This window comes from Branchiostoma floridae, chromosome 2 (assembly GCF_000003815.2).
Source record: "Branchiostoma floridae strain S238N-H82 chromosome 2, Bfl_VNyyK, whole genome shotgun sequence".
In the NCBI taxonomy this organism is placed as follows: domain Eukaryota; kingdom Metazoa; phylum Chordata; class Leptocardii; order Amphioxiformes; family Branchiostomatidae; genus Branchiostoma; species Branchiostoma floridae.
The window spans coordinates 3512207-3533078 of record NC_049980.1 but is presented as its reverse complement, the minus strand read 5'-3'; the positions used below and the strand labels follow the sequence as shown (position 1 = coordinate 3533078).

The 20872-nt window shown below is 40.6% G+C and overlaps 3 protein-coding genes across 6 annotated transcripts in view; 1 reads left to right on the top strand and 2 right to left on the bottom strand.

Moving 5' to 3' along the window:
• LOC118409887 (cation channel sperm-associated protein 2-like) overlaps positions 1 to 6931 on the top strand; it is a 15196-nt gene extending 8265 nt beyond the window's left edge. Inside the window, exons 8-15 of one of the 2 annotated variants that reach the window (XM_035811259.1) lie at positions 1219 to 1391; positions 1988 to 2099; positions 3346 to 3387; positions 4153 to 4239; positions 4582 to 4617; positions 5198 to 5274; positions 5853 to 6005; positions 6458 to 6931. In XM_035811259.1, the coding sequence (XP_035667152.1) occupies positions 1219 to 1391; positions 1988 to 2099; positions 3346 to 3387; positions 4153 to 4239; positions 4582 to 4617; positions 5198 to 5274; positions 5853 to 6005; positions 6458 to 6489 (712 nt within the window). In that variant the 3' untranslated portion in view covers positions 6490 to 6931. Of the gene's footprint in view, positions 1 to 1218; positions 1392 to 1987; positions 2100 to 3345; positions 3388 to 4152; positions 4240 to 4581; positions 4618 to 5197; positions 5275 to 5683; positions 5801 to 5852; positions 6006 to 6457 lie in introns of those variants that run through there. The other variant, XM_035811260.1, reaches the window with a different exon arrangement.
• A 1275-nt stretch (positions 6932 to 8206) lies between these two features.
• Positions 8207 to 15608, bottom strand: LOC118409886. Of its 3 annotated transcripts, none has more exons than XM_035811257.1 (12): positions 14228 to 15604; positions 13354 to 13548; positions 12919 to 13063; positions 12495 to 12629; positions 11755 to 11954; positions 11228 to 11342; positions 10800 to 10889; positions 10356 to 10435; positions 10046 to 10089; positions 9224 to 9338; positions 8674 to 8763; positions 8207 to 8512 (listed from the first exon to the last, which is right to left on the bottom strand). In XM_035811257.1, the coding sequence occupies exons 1-12, from the start codon at positions 15083 to 15085 to the stop codon at positions 8450 to 8452; spliced, it is 2130 nt and encodes a 709-aa protein (XP_035667150.1). In that variant the 5' UTR covers positions 15086 to 15604; the 3' UTR covers positions 8207 to 8449. The 3 variants fall into 3 exon arrangements, 2 of the variants coding, with proteins under 2 accessions (XP_035667150.1, XP_035667151.1); XR_004830500.1 differs by lacking the exon at positions 8207 to 8512 and adding an exon at positions 9793 to 9821 and having other exon boundaries at positions 14228 to 15607; XM_035811258.1 differs by lacking the exons at positions 8207 to 8512; positions 8674 to 8763; positions 9224 to 9338 and adding an exon at positions 9345 to 9821 and having other exon boundaries at positions 14228 to 15608.
• A 3766-nt stretch (positions 15609 to 19374) lies between these two features.
• LOC118410624 (cuticle collagen 1-like) overlaps positions 19375 to 20872 on the bottom strand; it is a 6960-nt gene continuing 5462 nt past the window's right edge. Inside the window, exons 3-4 of the mRNA XM_035812406.1 lie at positions 20539 to 20605; positions 19375 to 19983 (exon numbers count right to left, since the gene is read on the bottom strand). Of these exons, the coding sequence (XP_035668299.1) occupies positions 19382 to 19983; positions 20539 to 20605 (669 nt within the window). The 3' untranslated portion in view covers positions 19375 to 19381. The remainder of the gene's footprint in view (positions 19984 to 20538; positions 20606 to 20872) is intronic.

Sequence of the window (20872 nt, the reverse complement as noted above, 5' to 3'; positions counted from 1 at the left end):
GAAATCATTTTCCGTCCCCTTGATTTTGAATCCTGGTTATGTAACAGTAAACTCTAATGTCTTATATCCTACCAACCTGATAAAATTATTTTCAGCAACATGTATGAACCACGTAACCCTAGTTCCCTTTTATCCGTGGGGTACCATTTATCTGCTCTTTGTGAAAACGGGGTATTTAGGGACATTGAGTCAACTATGGTTTCAAATTGCATTTAAACCACATTCCGTCTACTTCATATCCCTAATCCCTTATACAAAAACAATGGATATAGGTTACCCGCAGATATACGTTGTACTGTCTTTGGTGCTGAAGGGCAAGGTTTTTTGGGATATCAAATTGTAATTTTAAAAATTTTGCCCATCAACTTGATATCTGTTAAATACACAAAAAAAAAGTACTCTGATTTTTGCCCCACTGATAATGGCAAGCCAACATCATCATATGCATATTTATCAAGAAGTGTCACCTTCAACGCTCACATTGATGCAGCTCAGATCAATATGCTGTACCACTGTCAGACACAAAACCATCCTGTCTGGTTTCTATACCATTCTCTGGACCTCCTTCAACACATGTACCTGACACATAGCCTGGGTACCATCCAGATAGTAGTTCTCTCTGACATTTATTATGCACTACCAGGGTATATACAGTCGCTTCTCTGCTGTCCTGTCTGGAAACTTTATCTCTAATGCCTGGAACATTCCATTCTCATCCAGGATCTTCTTCAACCTGTACCTGACACATACCCTGGGTACCATCTGGATTATAGTTCTCTCTGACATATATCTATATACAGTTTCTTCTCTGCTATCCCATCTGGAAATTTGGACATCACTAACGCATGTAATATTCAATTCTCATCCAAGTTTTGGATAAGGGCAGTCTGATTGGTCCCATCCGGGTAGTAGTTCGCTACTACATGTACATGTATTTTCACTTCTTCTACCCAAGAAATTTGAAATGGTTAACTGATCACTGTATTTGAACAGGTGTTGGAACGTCTGTTCAAACAATTCCTTAATTTGCTCATTAAGTACTGATGTCTGCACCAAAAGAATTTTTAATATACAAAATGTACAGTTCCCCAGACAGGTCGCAGAAGCAAACATAGGAGCAAACTACATGTGTTACCCAGATGGTACCTAGGCTACCTGATACTACCTGATAATATCAAAGCCATTAATCATAGATGTTCTCATCTCTTTGAATCCCAGCTCCATCCAGAACGCGTTCATCACGCTGATCCAGCTCTTCACACTGGACCACTGGCACGAGCTGCTGATGGACCTGGTGAAGGTGGCCAACCCCGTCCTGTCTGGCTTCTATGTCATCCTCTGGATCTTCATTGGCTCCTTCATCTTCCGCAACATCTTTGTGGGCATCATGGGTGAGTCAAGTTTCCGTTACAATTACCAACACTACAGGAGGTACGGACACGCCAGAGGTACAGTCACCATAGGGGATACAGAACAGAACCGGGGTTGTGGATCTTACAAGGGGTGCTAGACTACTAACAGGGGGTACAGACACTAAAGGGGTACGGACACTACAGGTCGTACGGACACTACAGGTGGTACAGGTAGTGGTGTGTACCTAAAGCCCGGACTTGGAATTGGACCTAAAAATGTTTAGGTCCAAGTCCAAAAAAAACCCAAATGTCCAGAGCCAAGTCCAGACTTGCAAAAAGCTATCTGTCACTTATAAGTTATATTCCCTTTTTTTGTTCTGAACCATCTAAAACCTTCCATAGACAGTGAAATTTGCACTGGAAAAATATAAAAAATATTTCATGTTTACACTGGCTGTATATCATTTGCATGTATGAGTTTAGGTACACACCACTAGATACAGGTGTCAGCTTTGGTCCGCTCCCAAAGGTAGCAACAGCATTTTGCTAGACACCTTAAATGGGGATACCGAACAGCCATGGTTTCACTGGACAGTTCTAATAGTGATATTGATAGGCCTTTTTGTTATGTCCAGTGAACAACTTCCAGAACATCCGTAACGACCTTGTTGTGGAGGTTCAGCAGTACGAGCGAGCCATCCAGGTGGCAGAGATGGAGGAAAAACTCAAGAACGAGCTATCTAACAGGTGACATTAACTTAATGTATGATGATGATGGCATACACTGATGTAGTACAATGTAGTTAGCCTTTATACCTACATACATGTAGGGTTCGAAATACCACCTGCATATGCAGGTTAGTGCAGGTAAAATTGGAGCCGTGCAGGTATTTCTGGTGTCTACCTGCACCTAACCTACACTGGTCCATGTACTGGGTATATACAGGTTAGTGCAGGTAAAATTGGAGCTGTGCAGGTATTTCTGGTGTCTACCTGCACCTAACCTACACTGGTCCATGTACTGGGTTTTATACATACATACATGTAGATGTCCTATGATGTAGGTGTATGTGAATTGTTATTAGCTGCATTGACCGTTAACACCTATTAGGTATAAAAGAAAACATAACAGTGGTTCCTCAACAATATTAGTATGATTCATACTTCCTAAATTCAGAGTGGTGCAGGTATGCAGAAAAAAGGATTTCGAGCCCTGCTTCACAATGTGTGTTTGACCACCCAAGCACATTAACATGGCTGAAATTGGAGTAGAGACTCAAGAAAAAGGTCTCCAACATGTATAATATCTTGCACTTTTAATTTGTGTATTCACCATCATATGGTGTATCATTGCAGTCAGTAGATACATACCCAATCTGAGAAATGAGGCTGTTTACGTGCTTAAAGGCACCTCCAAACACGGGTTCCCAATTTTACATCCCTTCCACAAGACGAAATCAATGCAATCCCTTGCAACATGTCCAGACTGAGATGGAACTAATGGTTGGATCAAACTCAGGCCCACAGATCTGTGGAATTTGATCCAGATGGCCAGCAATTACGTATATATAGAATTGTGTATTCTGTATCACCCGAGGTACAACTACAAGCCGGACCAACCTAATGCGGAATACACCGTGTTGTATTTTATTTATGTCATACCCACCTGAGAAAGTCCATGTTTTGATGCGAAATGCGCCAGAAGTTGAACAAATTTGGGGCGCTCGTATCGAACGTTTTCGCGTCACAGGTATGACATAAATTATGTCGATAGCATGCAGTGATCTATATTAGTTTAAGTCTATAACTGAAAAATGTAAACTACCAGAAAGGAAAGCTGAAGTGCAGGAGACACTAAAAACTGAAAAAGAACTGTCACAAGCTGTTACTATTTATAACTGTTACAGGAAATAACAGTGGCTGTTTGATACACGTACATGATGGTATTCTGCCCATTCATACATGTCTGATAATTTTGTGGTATTTATTCCAGACGTGACAGCCGTCAAAGCCTAATGAGTGGACAGGCAGAGAGGTTGGTGATTTCTATCAATGTTTATTTGTCTGTCTGTCTTAAATAGCTATGAAAAACATTACAGCTTTTGGTGGCAGATGTAAGCATCTATATGTACATTAGGGCTGGGTATCAGTACGCCTGTACCGGTGGAAAACCAGTTTTTCTTATTGGACTGGTCCAGAAAAAAACGACCTGAAAAAATTAGGTGAACCGGATGTTGGACCTATAAAAAAATTGACAGATTATTTGATTGGGTATTCACACGTTTTGGTGCTTGCAGGTGGAAGAAAATGACAAAGTGAAGTAGAGTAGAGTCTATAGTCATTTCTACTAAGTTTTACAGTCAGTCGTACAGGTGCAGTTAGCGTTGTTTGATTTTAAAACGCCAGTTTGAGTCGAATACTCCACCAAACAGATTTCTTTGCAGTGAGATGGATTATTGGCATGAGTCATACTGAATCTGGTCCAGGTTCAGGTCCGGACAATTGTACCTGATCCTCTGCACCTGAACCGGACCTGAATTTTCTGTACCGGTACCCACCCCTAATGATGTATCGGGCACCAGTGTGTGTGTTTTGGCACCCTTTTGAAGTCACATGATTAGCCAAAGAATCTTGGTAGCATCACTTAACTGTCATGGTGTGTACTGTGTCCATTAAGTGCTTTTCCAATCAGAGCACAATGTTATTGCCTGGTAAGTATTGAACCCGGAACCTATTGGCTCTTAGAATTGTTGTAAAAGTTAATAATAATATTCAGTTCTCAAATGAAATCTGATTTCAGTGGGGTGAGGGAGGCTAAAAGTACTGAAGAGGTTTTGGAGACAACAGTCATCACAGAGACGGTGTCTCCTACAAGGTCATTTCTCAGGTGAGAGACACTTTAGAAATGCTTTTAAATTAATGTTCTGACAATTTAAAAGCAGAGTACAGAAGGAATATGTTTCTTGAATAATTACATGTATAAACCATTTCATTTACATTGTATGTGGCACGTGTCATATATATATATATATACTTGCCTAACAAAGTATTGAATGTTCATCCTTTGGCCACAAGGACAATGATGACCGAATGTTTCAATTCATCAGAAATCTCATGGCAGATAAAATTGTATAATATACAGTTGTTACGTACTCTCCTATGGTTTGTGTACAATTTAATATATCATTATTTGTCCATCAAGAATTGACAGAACTTCTTCTTCCTTCAGCACTGGCCCAGAGGAGCCTTCTAAGAGTGCCATCAGGTGAGGGGATGACTCTCAGTAGATAAACTCCACATGTTCATGCATACAATGTTACATTTATTATAAATAGCATTTTAACTTTATTTGTAGTGTACAGTCATGTCGATTTTTGTGTTTAGTGTTCATGGTGGTTTTATTTCATGTTGGCCTCTCTTTTCTGGACATAGCCTATGTAAAATTAGCTGACAGCTGCCCATTCATGTCAGGGGCCCCTATCAGTAGCTAGTTTGATTAAATATATAAGATATACTTTTCTAATGTTTTACTATCAGTAATACAGATTGAATTTTTTCAACAGCAAACTTACAAATAGGAACTCCTTTCTCTCGCTTCAACTGTTAGTACATGTGTAAGTCCTGGGAACAACAAAATTCATGAAGTTACAAATTCATGAAGGTACAAAAATTACCTCAGTGTGTTGATCAAAAAGTAGTTCAAGACTAAATCCCCCATACATTTCTAGTGTGAATGAATAATACATGTATTTGTCTTCATAAACTTCATATTACTATCAAATTTACATAATTGTACATTTGAATGCCCTCTCATGACTTGGAAATGTATTATGTCTTCTCGTAAGTTTCATGGACCAAGATGCGGAAAGCGTGCAGCGGAACATCAGCGATCACCTGCTGGAGGCTGAGAAAACTGATGCAGGTAAGGACGGAGGGAGACAAACGAAACTGAAATCTATTCATTGTAATGATGGTTCATCTGACAGTGTGATGACATTGACATAATGACTATAATATGGGGTATTCTCCTGCTGTAAATTATTAAATATACACAATTTTTTTACTCATGGAGACAGATTCCAAGATATCAGTATCTTTGAGCTTACTAAATTGAGTTTTGTTTTATTCCAGATTGGGACAGGATTGTTCAGGAGAACATGACAGTCCTGTCCGAGGCCATACACGAGACAGTCTGGCAGAGAGACACCCTGTTTAAGTACTACCTTATTATAGGGACACCCAGGTGGCAGGTGTTTGTCAGTAATACTGGCATTAGAGATTTCTGTATCTTTGAGCTTATTAAATTGAGTTTAACTTTTGTTTTATTCCAGACTGGGACAGGATTGTTCAGGAGAACATGACAGTCCTGTCTTAGTCCATCCACGAGACAGTCTGGCCCAGGGACACCCTGTTTAAGTACTCTAACTGACACTCACAGATACAGCCTCAGAGATTTCCATATCTTTCAGATAATTAAGTCGAGTTTCGTTTTTTTGCCAGACTGGGACAGGATTGTTCAGGAGAACATGACAGTCCTGTCTGAGGCCATCCATGAGACAGTCTGGCCCAGGGACACCCTGTTTAAGTACTACCGACTCATGGAGAGACTGCAGGACAATCTGGAGGAGCGCATGGAGCTGCACCGCCTCGCATGTGAGTTACTGACTGTAAAATATGTTTTATGTGTTCCGATTTAGAATGTCAGCTAAGACTGTCAGTGATGATGAATAAGTATGTTGTACAGTGACTGTTGTTTTATCTAACAGTATGTTTTCCTCAAGTAAGATGTGTTTTTCTTTCAAGCATGATCATACATATTTGTTAAGTTTAAATTCAATGGTCTTGTCCATGAGTTCAACTGTCTTGTGTGTGTGTGTTTTTTAATGTGACACTGGGACAGTTGCTTTAGATACAGTAACAGATTGATTGCTTTCCTTGAAAGAATTATATTTGTTGTCCTAATTTTTTTTATTTCGTCAGAATCTATTTCCAGATTCTATTGGGAATCTGGATATATAATGTACATGTAAATGTATGTTGAACACACAATGTTCAAACACTTTAATCATTTGTGATTTCAATGCATTTTTTGCTGTTTCTTTCAGCCCTGGCACTTTTGCAGATCTATGATTCCTAGTTCTGACTGATATGCAGGCCAGCAATTAGCACTAGTCTTTTTTAAAGACTAAGCACATGTACACATACACATCTGCTTGATCCTTAGTTTACATTGTCCTACAACATATGAAAGTTTGAATATATATGTATATCGTCTCTTGTGAATTTTACATTTTCGTGACAGACTTTGAGCTGTGTCATCAGCTACAGATATGCACGTGGACACTGGCAGTGAAAGAAATACTGTATGACAAAATAAATAACTTATGAAGTTACTTCTTTCTACGCGTCCTTTCAATTAGTATTTTTTAAGGAAAATTACATTTTCACAACAGATCTGTTTTTCATGTGGTTTGTCATACACATTAACATGTCGTTTAGACATTCTCTCATTTTTACAAGACTTCATTCCTTTCTAGTAGAAAACAATATTTACCTCCATGAAATGTCATGGAGGTTATATTTTACCCAGCGTTTGTGTGTGTGTCTGTCTGTCTGTCTGTCAACAAGATAACTCAAGAACGGCTGAATGGATTAGTTTCATACTTGGTGTGTTGGTGGGGTGCGATGAAAGCTAGAAGTGATTAGATTTTGGGCCCCCTAGCGGCTTCCCTTGGTACTGCAGCGCAACTTCCGGTTTTGCTATCTCTTGTTCTGAACACGCTATGGTCATGATTTTTGAGTGTTAGATAGCTCTTGTGCTCAGGAATAAGTGACATAAGTTTTGGCCCCCTACCGACTAGGTTTGGGATAGCAGGGGCATTTTTGTCAAAAACTTCTGAAGAGGATAACTCAAGAAGGGAACAACAGATTTTCATGATTTTTGGTATGTAGGTACCTTAGACAATGTTGTACAAGATATGATACTAACTATGCAGAATAGGAGTAAATTTGCATAATTAATGAGAATATTCTATCACAGCAGTTTTTTCAATGTATCTCTTGTCCCGGACATGATATAGTCTTGACATTTGGGTGGTAGATAGCTTGCAGTGTCATGACAAAGTGGGGCAGATTTCAGCCCAGGAATAAGTGACATAAGTTTTGGCCCCCTACCGACTAGGTTTGGGATAGCAGGGGCATTTTTGTCAAAAACTTCTGAAGAGGATAACTCAAGAAGGGAACAACAGATTTTCATGATTTTTGGTATGTAGGTACCTTAGACAATGTTGTACAAGATATGATACTAACTATGCAAAATAGGAGTAAATTTGCATAATTAATGAGAATATTCTATCACAGCAGTTTTTTCAATGTATCTCTTGTCCCGGACATGATATAGTCTTGACATTTGGGTGGTAGATAGCTTGCAGTGTCATGACAAAGTAGGGCAGATTTCAGCCCCCTAACATGTAATTTCGAAACTGCATGGGCATTTTTGTCAAGACATTCCAAAGAGGATAACTGCAGAAAGGATTGACGGATTCTCATCATTTTAGGGGTGCAGGTAGCTTAGGCAAAGGTGTTCATAATGATATACATGTTATGCAAATGAGGACCGTATTTGCATAATTAATGAGGAAATTGTATAATACCATTATTAGCAATAACTGGACTTCAATAAATGTAACACTTATTAATTATGATAGATGGAATATAAGCAGATACCAAATATGGTAATGAGGAACTTATTTGCATAATTTATGTAAAAATTGCAAAGCTGATTTTTGTCTAATGATTGGAATTTTATACTTGTGACATGTGTACGTTAGTCAATGATGAACAACACCACACATAAATTATGTTAATGTGTTAGTCAATTGCATGAAATTTACAAAAGCTCTAAATTTTCATGGAGGTATGAGGTCGCCGAACTCTAGTTACAAATAAATCTTTTCTTTGGCTTTACCCTCTTCTTAGACTAAGTAATTATGCTATTTGTACATTATGGTGTGGTACTCTAAACCACATTTAGTTTAACTATAGCCTGATTTTAGCACTGCTTCTTCATGTAGGTGGCTGTGAGGGCTCCTTTCAGTTCAGTCCTCAACTCTGTGGCCTTCATTCTGCTTTGCCCTGTCCTGCAACTTGTTGATCTCAGCCTGATGAAGATTTGAATGTCAAGAAGTGACTTCAATGAAAACCTTTCTTGCTTTCATACATTCTTACTAGTATTGTCATTTGAAAGTAAACATGACATGACTTGCAGCTTGGTTAAATCTACTTTATTTCAACATGACATCAGTATCAACACTGTACCAACCTTTAGCTCTTGTTTCTCCTGTTCTGCTCTGTCCAGCATCTCCTGCTTCTTTTGATTCTCAGACTCGAGGCGCTCAACTTCTGATTTCCACTACAAGAGACAAATTTAAAAATCAATGATACAAACAGCATTATGGAATGAGAAATTAAGAAAGAGCCTGGCCATTTTTCTTCAGGTCCTGTTTAATATTACAATTAAATACAGCTATTGATACCATCGCTTTATTTACTGTCATCATCAAACCCAAGTTCAAGACAATCCTCTTGTTATAAGATATCCAGATTAATTCATCTGGTGTATTTTGACTTCTGAGTCCATTTCTGGCAGCATTCAGACTATGACAATTTCATGTTTTAAACTAGAATTGTTCGCAATCTGAGATTAGTGTGAGACCTAGCAGTCGTATTATTTTGAAACATGTTCAACAGATATCCATGGCATTTAAGTCTGTATTGCTTAAATGATGCCCACTGTTGACTCTTTCACTAAGGGGCAGAGGTTTGTGCCGTCTGATTGCTGTTGAATATGAACAAAGAAAAATACAATGTACCTTTTTCTCTGATGCCCTGGCCACCTGCAGGACACCTTTTAGGTTTTCAAGGTCCTCTTCTGTCTCTCTTACCATGTTAGACAACTGGTTCCGGGATTCATGAAGCTCTTTGACTCTGGGTAGCAGAAACAGTGCATTATGGAAATTTTGAGTTCCACGTCCAATACATATACAATCATGTACCTTCGCAAAACTATATTCTTTATGGCTGGTGCATTATGTGTGTTTCTCATTAATGATGCAAGCATGGTCCCCATTTGCCACTATGGAATTATAGCATTTTCTCATAATTTATGCAAAATTGGTCTTGATTTACAGAATTTTTATCAAAAAGCTGTTCTCTACCAAACACATAACCTTCTTGGCAAAGTTGATTAGCACTATGATAGCAATTATTTGAATAGACACATAACCTGATGCATTTGTTTCAAACTTTGACAAGAATTGAAGCATTTGACTCATAGCATACGTACATGTAGCAGCAAAATGGCAAGCTAATGTTTTTTTTAAAGCTGAATATTAATGATGAAAAGAAGTTTGCCTTGCCATAACATACACATTGTACCTACCCTTTAAGAGTTTGCAGAGAAATAGAAGACTTGGAAAAAAGAGAGTACACTTTTAGTAGATGGAGAACAGGAATAAATTATACATGTATGATATGACTGAAAGATAAGAATAAGAATTACCAAGACTCACTGACATTGAAACGTGTGGATAGAACGCTTCCTATAACCTTGTACAATCATGTATATTTATAATAGCTAATACCATTGATCGGTCAAAAATATACAAGGCACTTCGAAAAAAATGAAAGGTTACCGATTTTCCTCTTCCTTCAGCTTCTTCTCTGCATCACTCAAGTCCTAAAACGAATAGAAACATTTAACATTTTTACCTTACAATGTGAAAAGCTTAAACTTGAGGATTTTATTGATATTGCATAACTTATTTCCATCCACTAAAATTGAATGAGCTTCAGGCTGTAATGTGTGATTCAGATCTAGAGAGTTGTCAATATGCCGAATAAAGAAGCATAGAAATTCAATGTTTAGCTCAAAGGTCCAGAGTCTTGATATTAGACAGCATGATCATATGAACCAGTAAACTTGTCAGGCACTTGTCCACATACCTTGCGGTACTTTTCATTCTCTTCTGTTAATTCTTCAATCTGTTTCTTTAGTCCCTCCAGTGTTTCTACTTGAGCTGAACCTGTAGGACACACATCATTCTTTCATTGATTGTTACAGGCTCAGGTACAGGTCTGTGAAGGAGGTATATTTTTTTAGTCTGGGTCTGTGTGTTTGCAGCTACTGGTATAACTCAATATCCCTCTCTCAGGTGATATATTCAGTAAGGTGTAAGTCCCTATAGTTATTACAGTGTTGGAAGTAAAGTTTAGCAATTTTTCTATAATATTCAGTAAGATGTTTTCCATTCCCGCTCTTCCTACTGAATTCTTCTGTAACCAAATACTGTCTACATTCCCTGCAGGAAAAATGTCCAGTTTTCTTATTGGTCATTTTCATGCCTTACAAAAAATTTGTGCCTGAGAGGAAATTGAATGAACAGTTACCTTCTGGTGAGAGTTGGATGTTTGGGGGTGAGGGAACTCCATCCTCCAATGAATCTTGGCTGTCAACAGTGTCAGATGTTTTTGGTAAGCCTATTAATGGATGTAAAAAAACTCATTAAGAACTATGATGTAAAATCTCGTGTCACGTGTGAAACATTCGGACTTACAGTTAACACCTTAAAGTTTATCAAACTATGACGCAGATGCACCCGATATTTATTTATTCATTTATGACCTTTTCAACAAGGTGATGATATATATATAATAAATTTGCAAGAATTTGAAGGACAGTTTACTTCAAGTTTTTGGCTGAGGGCTATATCAAGCTTACAACACTGTAGGTTAAGCTTAATACTATAGGTTATGCAATATACTGTTAGTGTATACACTGTATATAACTGTAGGATGGTGATAAGTAGACCTTTTACCTTCTGAAATCTCCTGCAGGATTGGTAAAAGTTCATCAACTGTTGGAGTCTGTGTAGTTGGAGTCTTAGCCACCTTCTCAAGTAACTCTTCTAACTTCCAAAGTGTTGCTGGATTCTACAAGACAGTAAAGAGTCAAATGAAAATTTCTTTTTTGTCCATCTCATCCATTTCTTGAGAAGATAGTATTAACATTCACAATTGGAAGTTTGACTTTCTACGTAGTCATTTTCATGTAACATCAGGATCAGTTACATGCCTATTCAGACAAGTAATACTTGTTGACAAACTTTTAAGTTTGATACATACAGTCACATATTTATAGATAATTCATATAATATATATAAGAACTATGTGTGCAGCTGCAATTCACGTGTGTAATACTAATAGTGATCATTTTTGCCATGATATTCTTCTACCATTTGTAAAATGCGTCACTGATGAGTCTCCTGCCTAGCAGCCGACTGATTGTAATAACGATGATTTGTAAAAGAAAAAAAAAATTGTAGATCTTAAAAAGAACACTTACAAACTTGGCCAGGTCATCCGCTGTAGCTTTCCACAGATTGCTTGATTCATCCAAGTGAATTTTTTGGGGGATTTCATTCCTGAGCATGCCATTCAGGAGGCAAAGTGCCCCTGCCTCATCCCATCCCTTAAGTTTCATCTTCTTAGCTCCAGTTAGGTCGATTAGAATGGCATGCAGACCATCAATGATTACATTCCTTGCTGCAATCATATACAAATGTATGTGCATATAAATGTTAATGCATAATATGATACATGCATGATGCAGCAAAGCCAGTTTGAAAAGTACAGCTGTTACAACATATATCACATGTTAACAAATATGAATCTCAGGGACAGGTACAGGTACAGCAATTTAGGTATACTGGTCCAGGCCTGTCCCTGTACCTAAACAATTATGGCCAATTGTCCATAAGTTATGTAATATTTTATGTACCCACCTGTCATTTTTAGGGGTAAATTGTCATCTTTAATATTTGCATGAGAATTTACATACTTGTTTCTCAGAATAAGTTTTCTCAATCTTCAACCAACATATTATCAAAATTGACTACTTATTTGTAGTCTTAAAATGTGGTGTCTGCTAAGTGATTTTAAATACTTTGTTTAGATACAGGTACACCATGGGTTCAAGTCCACTGAGACAGGTGCACTGAGGCACATGTGCAGGGTTTAGGTACACAGCTCTAGTATTTAACATATTTAAATTAAAGGCATTAAGAATTATTAATTCATAATTACCTGCCACATCTGTGTGCATCATCTCTTGACTTTGGATGTATTTCAGACCAGTCAATATGCCAGTTGCATAGCCCACAGCAACCGGTACCTCCATAAGTTCTGTTTGATCTTTGAGGACTTCCCTCAGAGTTCTTCCTATCATCAAATTCAAAAACACATTTAAATCACTGATGAGAAGTGATGTACGTGACAATCATACATTGTCAAAGTATACATATGTGGAAGTAACTGTTAAATTCATAGAAAAATTTGAAAATTAAGTTTAATATCTTGTTTGAAAATAAATTTGCAATAAAACCGCTGTTCTGTTAAAAAAAGTAATTGCAGCCTATTGCATGGCAATGTCACACTTCAATTAATTACATTTTACATTCAAGTCACATAGTGAGTGAGTGAGTGAGTGAGTCATTGATCAATTTGTTACCTCTTACTCTCTCCATCAGAAAAAGGACACAGTCATTTTCCTCATCCAAAACCAAACCATAGGGCCTGCAGGTGTTTGTGCTGCCTTTCAACTCTAGGAAAGCTGCTGCAGCTTCTTTATAGCTCCCAAACTTTGCCAGTGGTATCTGCAAAGTATATTCAAGTATACAGGTAATGAGTGTTTAACCAGAAACTGGTGACATTTCCCCGCTCTCAACCCAGTTAGGCATAAATCATTTGGAATGTACAATAATGCTATGGATATTTAAATCTGGCTATTTGTATGTAGAAATCCAGAGGGGCGAGATAAGATAAGTGCATGCCTTTTTTTTTTCATTTCACGACATTTGATATTAGTATAATACACGCAATGAAAATGAGACCATAATCTACACTTGACACGTGTGTGTCATGCAAGAAATTATCAGCAATTTACCTTTTTGAAGGCAAACTCGTCATTGCTCTCAATGTCTGCTGCATTGTAAACTGGTCCTTCTGCTCCTCGTCCTAGCCGTTTTCTGGTTTCAAAATTACCAGGTGTGGTCGATGACTCATGATCAGGTCTGTAGGTTGCTTTCATGTCTTGTGAGACCGTGGGATTCAGCAGAATTATCGTTCCTCGGACAGTGGTCTGTGTAATGGACGTGTAACATAACAGAATACAGTATTTCAGGAAAAAACTTGGTGCTTATGTGTTATGAATTTATTGCAATGGGATAGGATTAATCATAACATGATAAGAAGATAAGAATTTTTTCTGTTTTATTTTCTGGCAATGAGTATGTACTAGATTCCCATTCCCATTGTCAATTCATTAACTTTTCATTAACTATGTCTATCTATCTGGTAGCATTTCTGTAAAAGTTATACAAATGATAATTGATGTGTAATGAGTATGTAGTTCCCGTCATTTAAGACAATTGAAATTCCACAGGAAATTTCTTCCCCAAGCACAAGTGCTATCCACCAACCACAAATTATGACTATAGCTGCTATGGCTTACTCAGAACATGAGGTAGGAAAAGCGGCAGTTTTGTTTCAGTGCCAAGGAAAGCCATCAGGACGCCCAAAATTTCTTCGACAACACCCAATCACATATCAAATTTCATTACATTATCCATCCATAGCTTCGTGAGTTATGCTGTTCATTGACAACTACATGCATACAAATATACAAACATTCAAACAAAAGCTACCGAAAACAAAGCCTTCTCGAAGGTAACAATTAAAATTAAGATCAGCAACCACATACGCCACACTTTGTTCCTTGCAGGCTGTCACAATCAGTATGGCATTATAAAGAACCCTACCTGGGCGACAGTGAGTTTGGTTCCTTGGATGCTGCGCACCGTTAATTCTGATTGGGAGATCAGAAGCCCATTCCGGAGCGGCAGGATGTAACAATCCTCTACTTCTCCAAACGACGCCAAATGCTTGGCAATGAAGGAGAAAAATTCCTGAACGTGGGGTGACTTCCCCGCTCCTCTTTCCTTTACCTCCTGGAGTAAGTGTGGGGAGACGTCACTACCTCGCCGGTAGCTAAGCACCACTGATTCGGACAGTGACAGATCCTGGAGGTCCCTTAACACGTCGCGTTGTTCGTTTCCAGCTACTATATTACCGTTTGTTTTATTGGCGTCTCGTACCTCTAACCCGGTAACATCAACACTCACATGTCCGGATCCCTTCTGATCAACTCGATTCACGCAAACGTCCCGAAGTTGCAGTTTCCTCCACTTCCCCGATACAGGGTCGACGATCAAAAGTTGAAATACATTATCATGTCGGCCGTATGCGGACTGCCACTTGGCAAATGCATCCTCACCTTGCTCTGATGGCTGAACAATGCGTTTACTTGTGGTCTCTGGACTGTCTCCGTCGTATAGTTCGTCTCTTTCTCCCTCTTGTAACTGCAACTCCCTGTCGTAAGGTTCCTTGCCCACTGCTGCCTGGCTATCTTGCAAAGTGTCAGTCTGGATAGGCATACGGGGTTCTATCTCGTCTAAATCCTGGTTTGTGCCAACACGACGTTGGTCATCTCCTTCCGGCGAGGAGACGTCTGCAACGGATAGTCCACGGCCAGAGTCCGCCTCTGAAATAGCCGCCGTTGTTTTATCATGCTCCGTTTCACCTTTGTCTCCATGTTTTGTGTCCATGTTGGACGCCATGTTGTTTCCCGGGTAGGCCCACCGCCGAACTCAAACACTACTTGTGACACCTCACTCACTAACACTTGTCCTCATCGGTTCAGACGTCCTGAAAACGTCTGAATCTCGAGTAGATACTTTGTAAGAGACAAGGTTCTGAAAGTCCTACAAGTTATACAACCTGCTGGTGGGTTAATATGGCTTGACGTCACCAACCCTAGGCCTTCCCGGGTCCCGCTCCGCCACAGACTTTTTGTACGCCGACAGCAACACTTCCGCAGTCCATGCAAGACCCCAAACGTGTACGTGGGCCCTCTAGAAAGCGAATTCTTGCTGTTGTTGACTGTGTCTGTCAGCACATCGCCTCAAACGAGACTAGACTAAGAGAGAAAGTCCTTCATTTGTGACTCGAACTGCTTTCACTTTCTTTGAGTTTGCGCGGTAGTGCAAAAGGTGAGTCACGCGACATGGTCTTGTTCACAATTGGTTACCTGATGCTTTTGACCCCGTTACGTAGGTGTGTTTGACCTTTGTTCAGGACGATCCACACTTGCACCATGAATAAGGGGGCGGATCTCCATAGAGGTTCATTTTGGATCTGCCCTGCGCTTATTTGTTTTTAATGTGTATCTTTGAATATCATATCATTACATTTGTACGTCTGACTCAGTTAATGTAAACAACATTTTTGTTTCGTCGCGGGTTCGCTTAAAAGGCTGGGCTGTCTACCAGGCCAGGCTACCTGGCCTGTCTACCTGGCCTGGCTATCACGTCAGGCTACTCAGATCCCCACATTCATAGCCCTATCATATGGCACTCAGCCAAAATAGCTGATTGACAGGCATAGTAATTGCTGATCTCCAACCCTGCTAGAGCCAGTGACCCAAGGTTGCCCTGTCCACCACTGGCTGGGCCCTTCGGGAATATGTCTGGGAGGCCTTCCTTGCAGCATGTCAGGAACACAAGTACCAGCACTGTGTTTGTGTATGTTTGTGGGTGTGTAAATGTGTGTGTGGGTGTAAGAATGGGCTTGCCAGCAACAGAAATTTGTTTCTTTATTGAATATCTATCTTCTAGAACAGAAACTATCTCAGCTTGTGCAACAAGAAGGGAGAGCATAAATCACTTGCTCACTGTAAAGCTAAACTTGTACTGACCAAGGGGGGTATAATTACATGTACCTCCTTGTTCTCTATGCTAGTACATGTTGACATATAAAATGTTACATATATCCTGTTACAGCTTGAATAAAGAAAGACATATAAAATCTTAGTAGTCACATAGCATTTTTGAGGCTGTGGATTGTTATCAACTGTACAATTTTTGTGTCCAGGACAGAGCCCAATTCTCTCCTTCCACTGCCAATAATCTCTCCAACCCCCTTGTACAAGTTGGAGTGGGGAAAGTACTGTTAACAGCACAGATTTTGTGACATGTCAAAGGATTTGAACCCAGGACCTCTGTTTTCTAGGTATAACACCCTAAAGCATTTACCGAACACAGTACTGGTACAGTAGTTGAATGCGTCCCTGACACCTGCAAGGAAGGCCTCCCAGACACATTCCCGAAGGGTCCAGCCAGTGGACAGGCTAACCTCAGGGCACAGGCAGTGTTGAAGATTAGCAATTACTATGCCTGTCAATCAGCTATTTTGGCTGAGTGCCACATGATGGGGCTATGCATGGGGGGATCTGAGTAGCCTGACGTGATAGCCAGGCCAGGTAGACAGGCCAGGTAGACAGCCCAGCCTTTTAAGCGAACCCGTTTGGTCGCCCCCGAATGTTTGCCTAGCTCGGTAAATATCAATCATCACGGCCCAATCATGTGGCTTAGCTCGATTTCTGACAGTCGATCGGACTCGATCCTTTAGAAAATAGCCCGATGCATGGCACTTCGTTGGCAGACTGGTACATTTGTATGGTACCAAGGTTCGCTGCACAGTATGGTGTACAGGCACCTGTTGTAGTTAACAAGTTGAATGGAATTTCCGTCGATTTGAAATCATAGCTACCGCTTATAGACTTTGTTCTAACGGAAATATTTGATCTTCTGCAGTCGCACACTCTTAGAGTTAAAAAAAAGGTTACCATTGATGTATTTGCTGGCATACGTAACGTCTGAGGTAACCTTAGGGGAAAACAACAAACAAACGACGTTGTCTTTGTGACTGCCAACACTCCACAGTTAAAAGTTGACACGCATTCAGAGACCTGTGAAGGCCATCATAGGTGTGCTGTGGTTAGGTACGCCCAGTGTAAAATATAAAGAGACGAACGAGAGCCCATCATTTACTACCTCTTGTCTATCGGGTCTACCGGATTTTGGTGGTTTGTCTGTCAAACCTGCCCAAGACGACCACCCGGGGGACCGGGAAAAACGGTCGATTTGGACAGGTGGTCGCTGAGAAGAGTATCGACTTAAACATGCCCGATGCAAAGTATAAATGGTTTCCATTGTGTTTAATGGCAAATAGCAAGCACGCTGCGTGCACGCAGAGAAGAGAGGTCTTTAATGTCAAACATAACACGCAAACTGTAAACTGTAAATTTAAGCCCAAGCTTTTATCGAGCTTTTATACGATACAGTGTTTTAAAGCTCAATATTTGTACACTATACGTTTTAGACAGTAAGGGAACTTTGATGCTGTCAGTTACCATACAAACCTTTATGCGTCGCTGTGTTTTTGATCGCCGTATCTGAAATAACTACGGTGCACCTTTCGAATTCGATGCCCGGTACGTCGCGATAGCGTACGGGTGAATGTACAGTACAGTTGGACAAAAGCACTCACACACATCTTTCTTTATATAAAAAGGTTTTTCTAACAACGAAATTTCCCCCCGTATTACAGTACTGGACTGACCCATTGACCCACCCACTGACCGCCGTCATCATTATTCTAAACATACATCGTCATGACAGTCAAAATCCGACGCAACCTGGCCGATTTCGGCACAAAATCGCGCTAGTTATCATCAAATATCGGTGAAAACCTCAATTTTGAAAATGATGCGGTCGTTATGGGTCCCTATTTGGACCGGTCGCATTGGCCAGGTGGTCGTTAAGAAAAGGTCGCTTAATGCTTACGTCAATGGGAAGAAAAAATTGGGACCGAGAAAAAGCGGTCGAAATGGCCAGGTGGTCGCTGAGAAGAGGTGGTCGCTCGAGCAGGTTTGACTGTACATCCAAACCGCGCTTCGTCGGGATCCTCAGAAAAATGCGCATTCTGGTATTGCATTTGGATTTATTATCCCAAAATAAGATCGACGTTTTGCTTTCCATGTGTCCATGTCTTACTTCGTTCCTATCATACTCGTTTTGTATCAGTGTATCCCGACCTTTTACCCCCTGTGGGTCCTAATGCAGAAAAGGGTTGTCGTAGGAATTCCGAATCATTTATCTTGTCCTTGTATGTTTCTTTCTTGTATTTTGTGTATGTGTCGCATATAGGTGTTTTGTTGCTAAGTGTTCCTCGATTTAGTCTTGTTTGGGTCTCGCTTTAGTCACCAATTTTGCTCCCAGAATTGGTATGCCAACTGTGTTTCACGGCCAAATATATGACCCATGGTAGATTTCGTCAGAACTGCAGCCGTAAGTTTGTCGGATTTAGTGATGTGTGGAATTGATGTACAGATGAGGAAATCAATATGACCAACATCTCATGTTTATTGTTTTGAAACCTCCATTATCTTAGGCGCGTTTCGCCATCAGGGCTACAAGTCTTGCTTTGGGATTTCAATCTTTACACCAAGACTAGCACAACGGTCCGTCGATGAAGGTTAGACATCCAGGTAATAAGATACGCCAAATAGCAATTACTCAAGTGACAGAATATGATTTTGCGAACGATCAGACGTTTCAGATAACATCTTTCGTCAGTACATGGTGGTCAGTGACATTGACAAAAGATAACGGATGATATCTGAAACAATCGTTATGTTTACACATGACATTATCATTTCTGTAAAGGCTGCCTGGTCTTTCCTCCTTTTACTTATAGGATTTGCCGTCACATCGATCGCTATCAATCTTCTCCTATCAGATGCCATCCCCATGTAAATGTAGCCCAGTCTTTCTAGAATGGCCCACTGACCGATACAGGAGGCTCTGCATGGGGGGTCCTGACAACGCTTTACGCTAAATTCAGAAAGATCGGCACGCATGACGCTAAATTCTTTAAAGCTGGCAACGCTCTACGTTATATAAAGTTAAATGACATGACATGACGCCCCCCCCCCACTCGGAATTTTTAAGAGCCAGGATGGGGGAAGAGGAAAATGTGACATTTTTCCCTCTATAACGCTATTTACTGCATCTTTATTTGCAAATTTTACTGCAGCCCAAAAAATACCCAGTCTTCCAGGCAGAGCCCTTTCCCCTGGCCCGATCGGCCCTGGGCTTGGCCGCCTTCCCGGGAGAGCCCACGGCTGGCCCGATCGGCCCAGGTGGCCCAGTCTTCCCGGGAGAGCCCGCTGGCCCGATCGGCCCAGGTTTCCCGCGTAGGCCCACTGGCCCGATCGGTCCAGGTAACCCAGTCTTCCCGGGTAGGCCCGCTGGCCCGATCAGTCCAGGTGACCCAGTCTTCCCGGGTAGGCCCGCTGGCCCGATCAGTCCAGGTGACCCAGTCTTCCCGGGTAGGCCCGCTGGCCCGATCAGTCCAGGTGACCCAGTCTTCCCGGGTAGGCCCGCTGGCCCGATCGGTCCAGGTGACCCAGTCTTCCCGGGTAGGCCTGCTGGCCCGATCGGTCCAGGTGACCCAGTCTTCCCGGGTAGGCCCGCTGGACCGATCGGTCCAGGTGACCCAGTCTTCCCGGGTATGCCCGCTGGCCCGCGTGACCCGTCTTTTCCTGGTGATCCAGCTGTTCCCTTGGGTCCAGGTGGTCCGACGCGACCCATTGGATTCTCCGATCCTCGACAATCTGGAAAATAGGACACAAGGATAGGATACATTGGTGAAAAGATCCTTCATCTTGTAAAATGTAATTGTAAGCGGTCTGTGGCCATTTGCAAAGATGAGTAGGTACAGTCTTAAAATACCTAGTTGCCCAGGGCCTGACGTTAGTCATATGGGTCCAAGCGTCCTGCACCTCGAGCTCTAGATAAATGTTAGCGGTACTTATGTATTCTGTATCATTGTATTCCATGTTGTAACCTAGATAATCGTAATAGACATTGAGATTGTAACTAAGCATTGTATGTACATTAAACTTATTTTCCCGAATATTTGAATTTCCGCTTCAGTCTATGGTACTACAAAGTGAGCTAGTAGGGGGTTACTCTTCAGTCATTCAACTATCAAACCTCCCTGTACAAAATATATCATGCTGCAGAAACTGCAAGGAAAGATCAGTACACACAAAATTGCATCTTTTACATATTCAGGTGGCATCTGATGGCAAATGACAGGGAATGTACTATACAGAGTGTTCTATGTAATTATATTATAGATTTAGCTTTAAGCCAACCCAACATACCTTCCTTCATCTTTTCAAGACGCAGCTCCAGGTTGCGTTTCAAAGCATCCGCACTGATGTTGACGTGCTAAACAGGACAAGATGGCAAACTTAACAAAAAAAAATAAAGAAAATGGAGAAAAGGCACGGAAAGCTTGGTTGTCTTATAAATGAAGAAAAAAGATGATAAAATTCATAATTTGATAATAAGGCCATGTGGAGTTGATAACATGGATAACAACCGCGCCCACATCAAATTTTTGCTCGTTCCAACCTCCCTCCGAATAGGCTTTGACCACATGATGAATCTTACAAAACTGATGAAATAGGAGCAAACATATGCCGTAAATTAAAA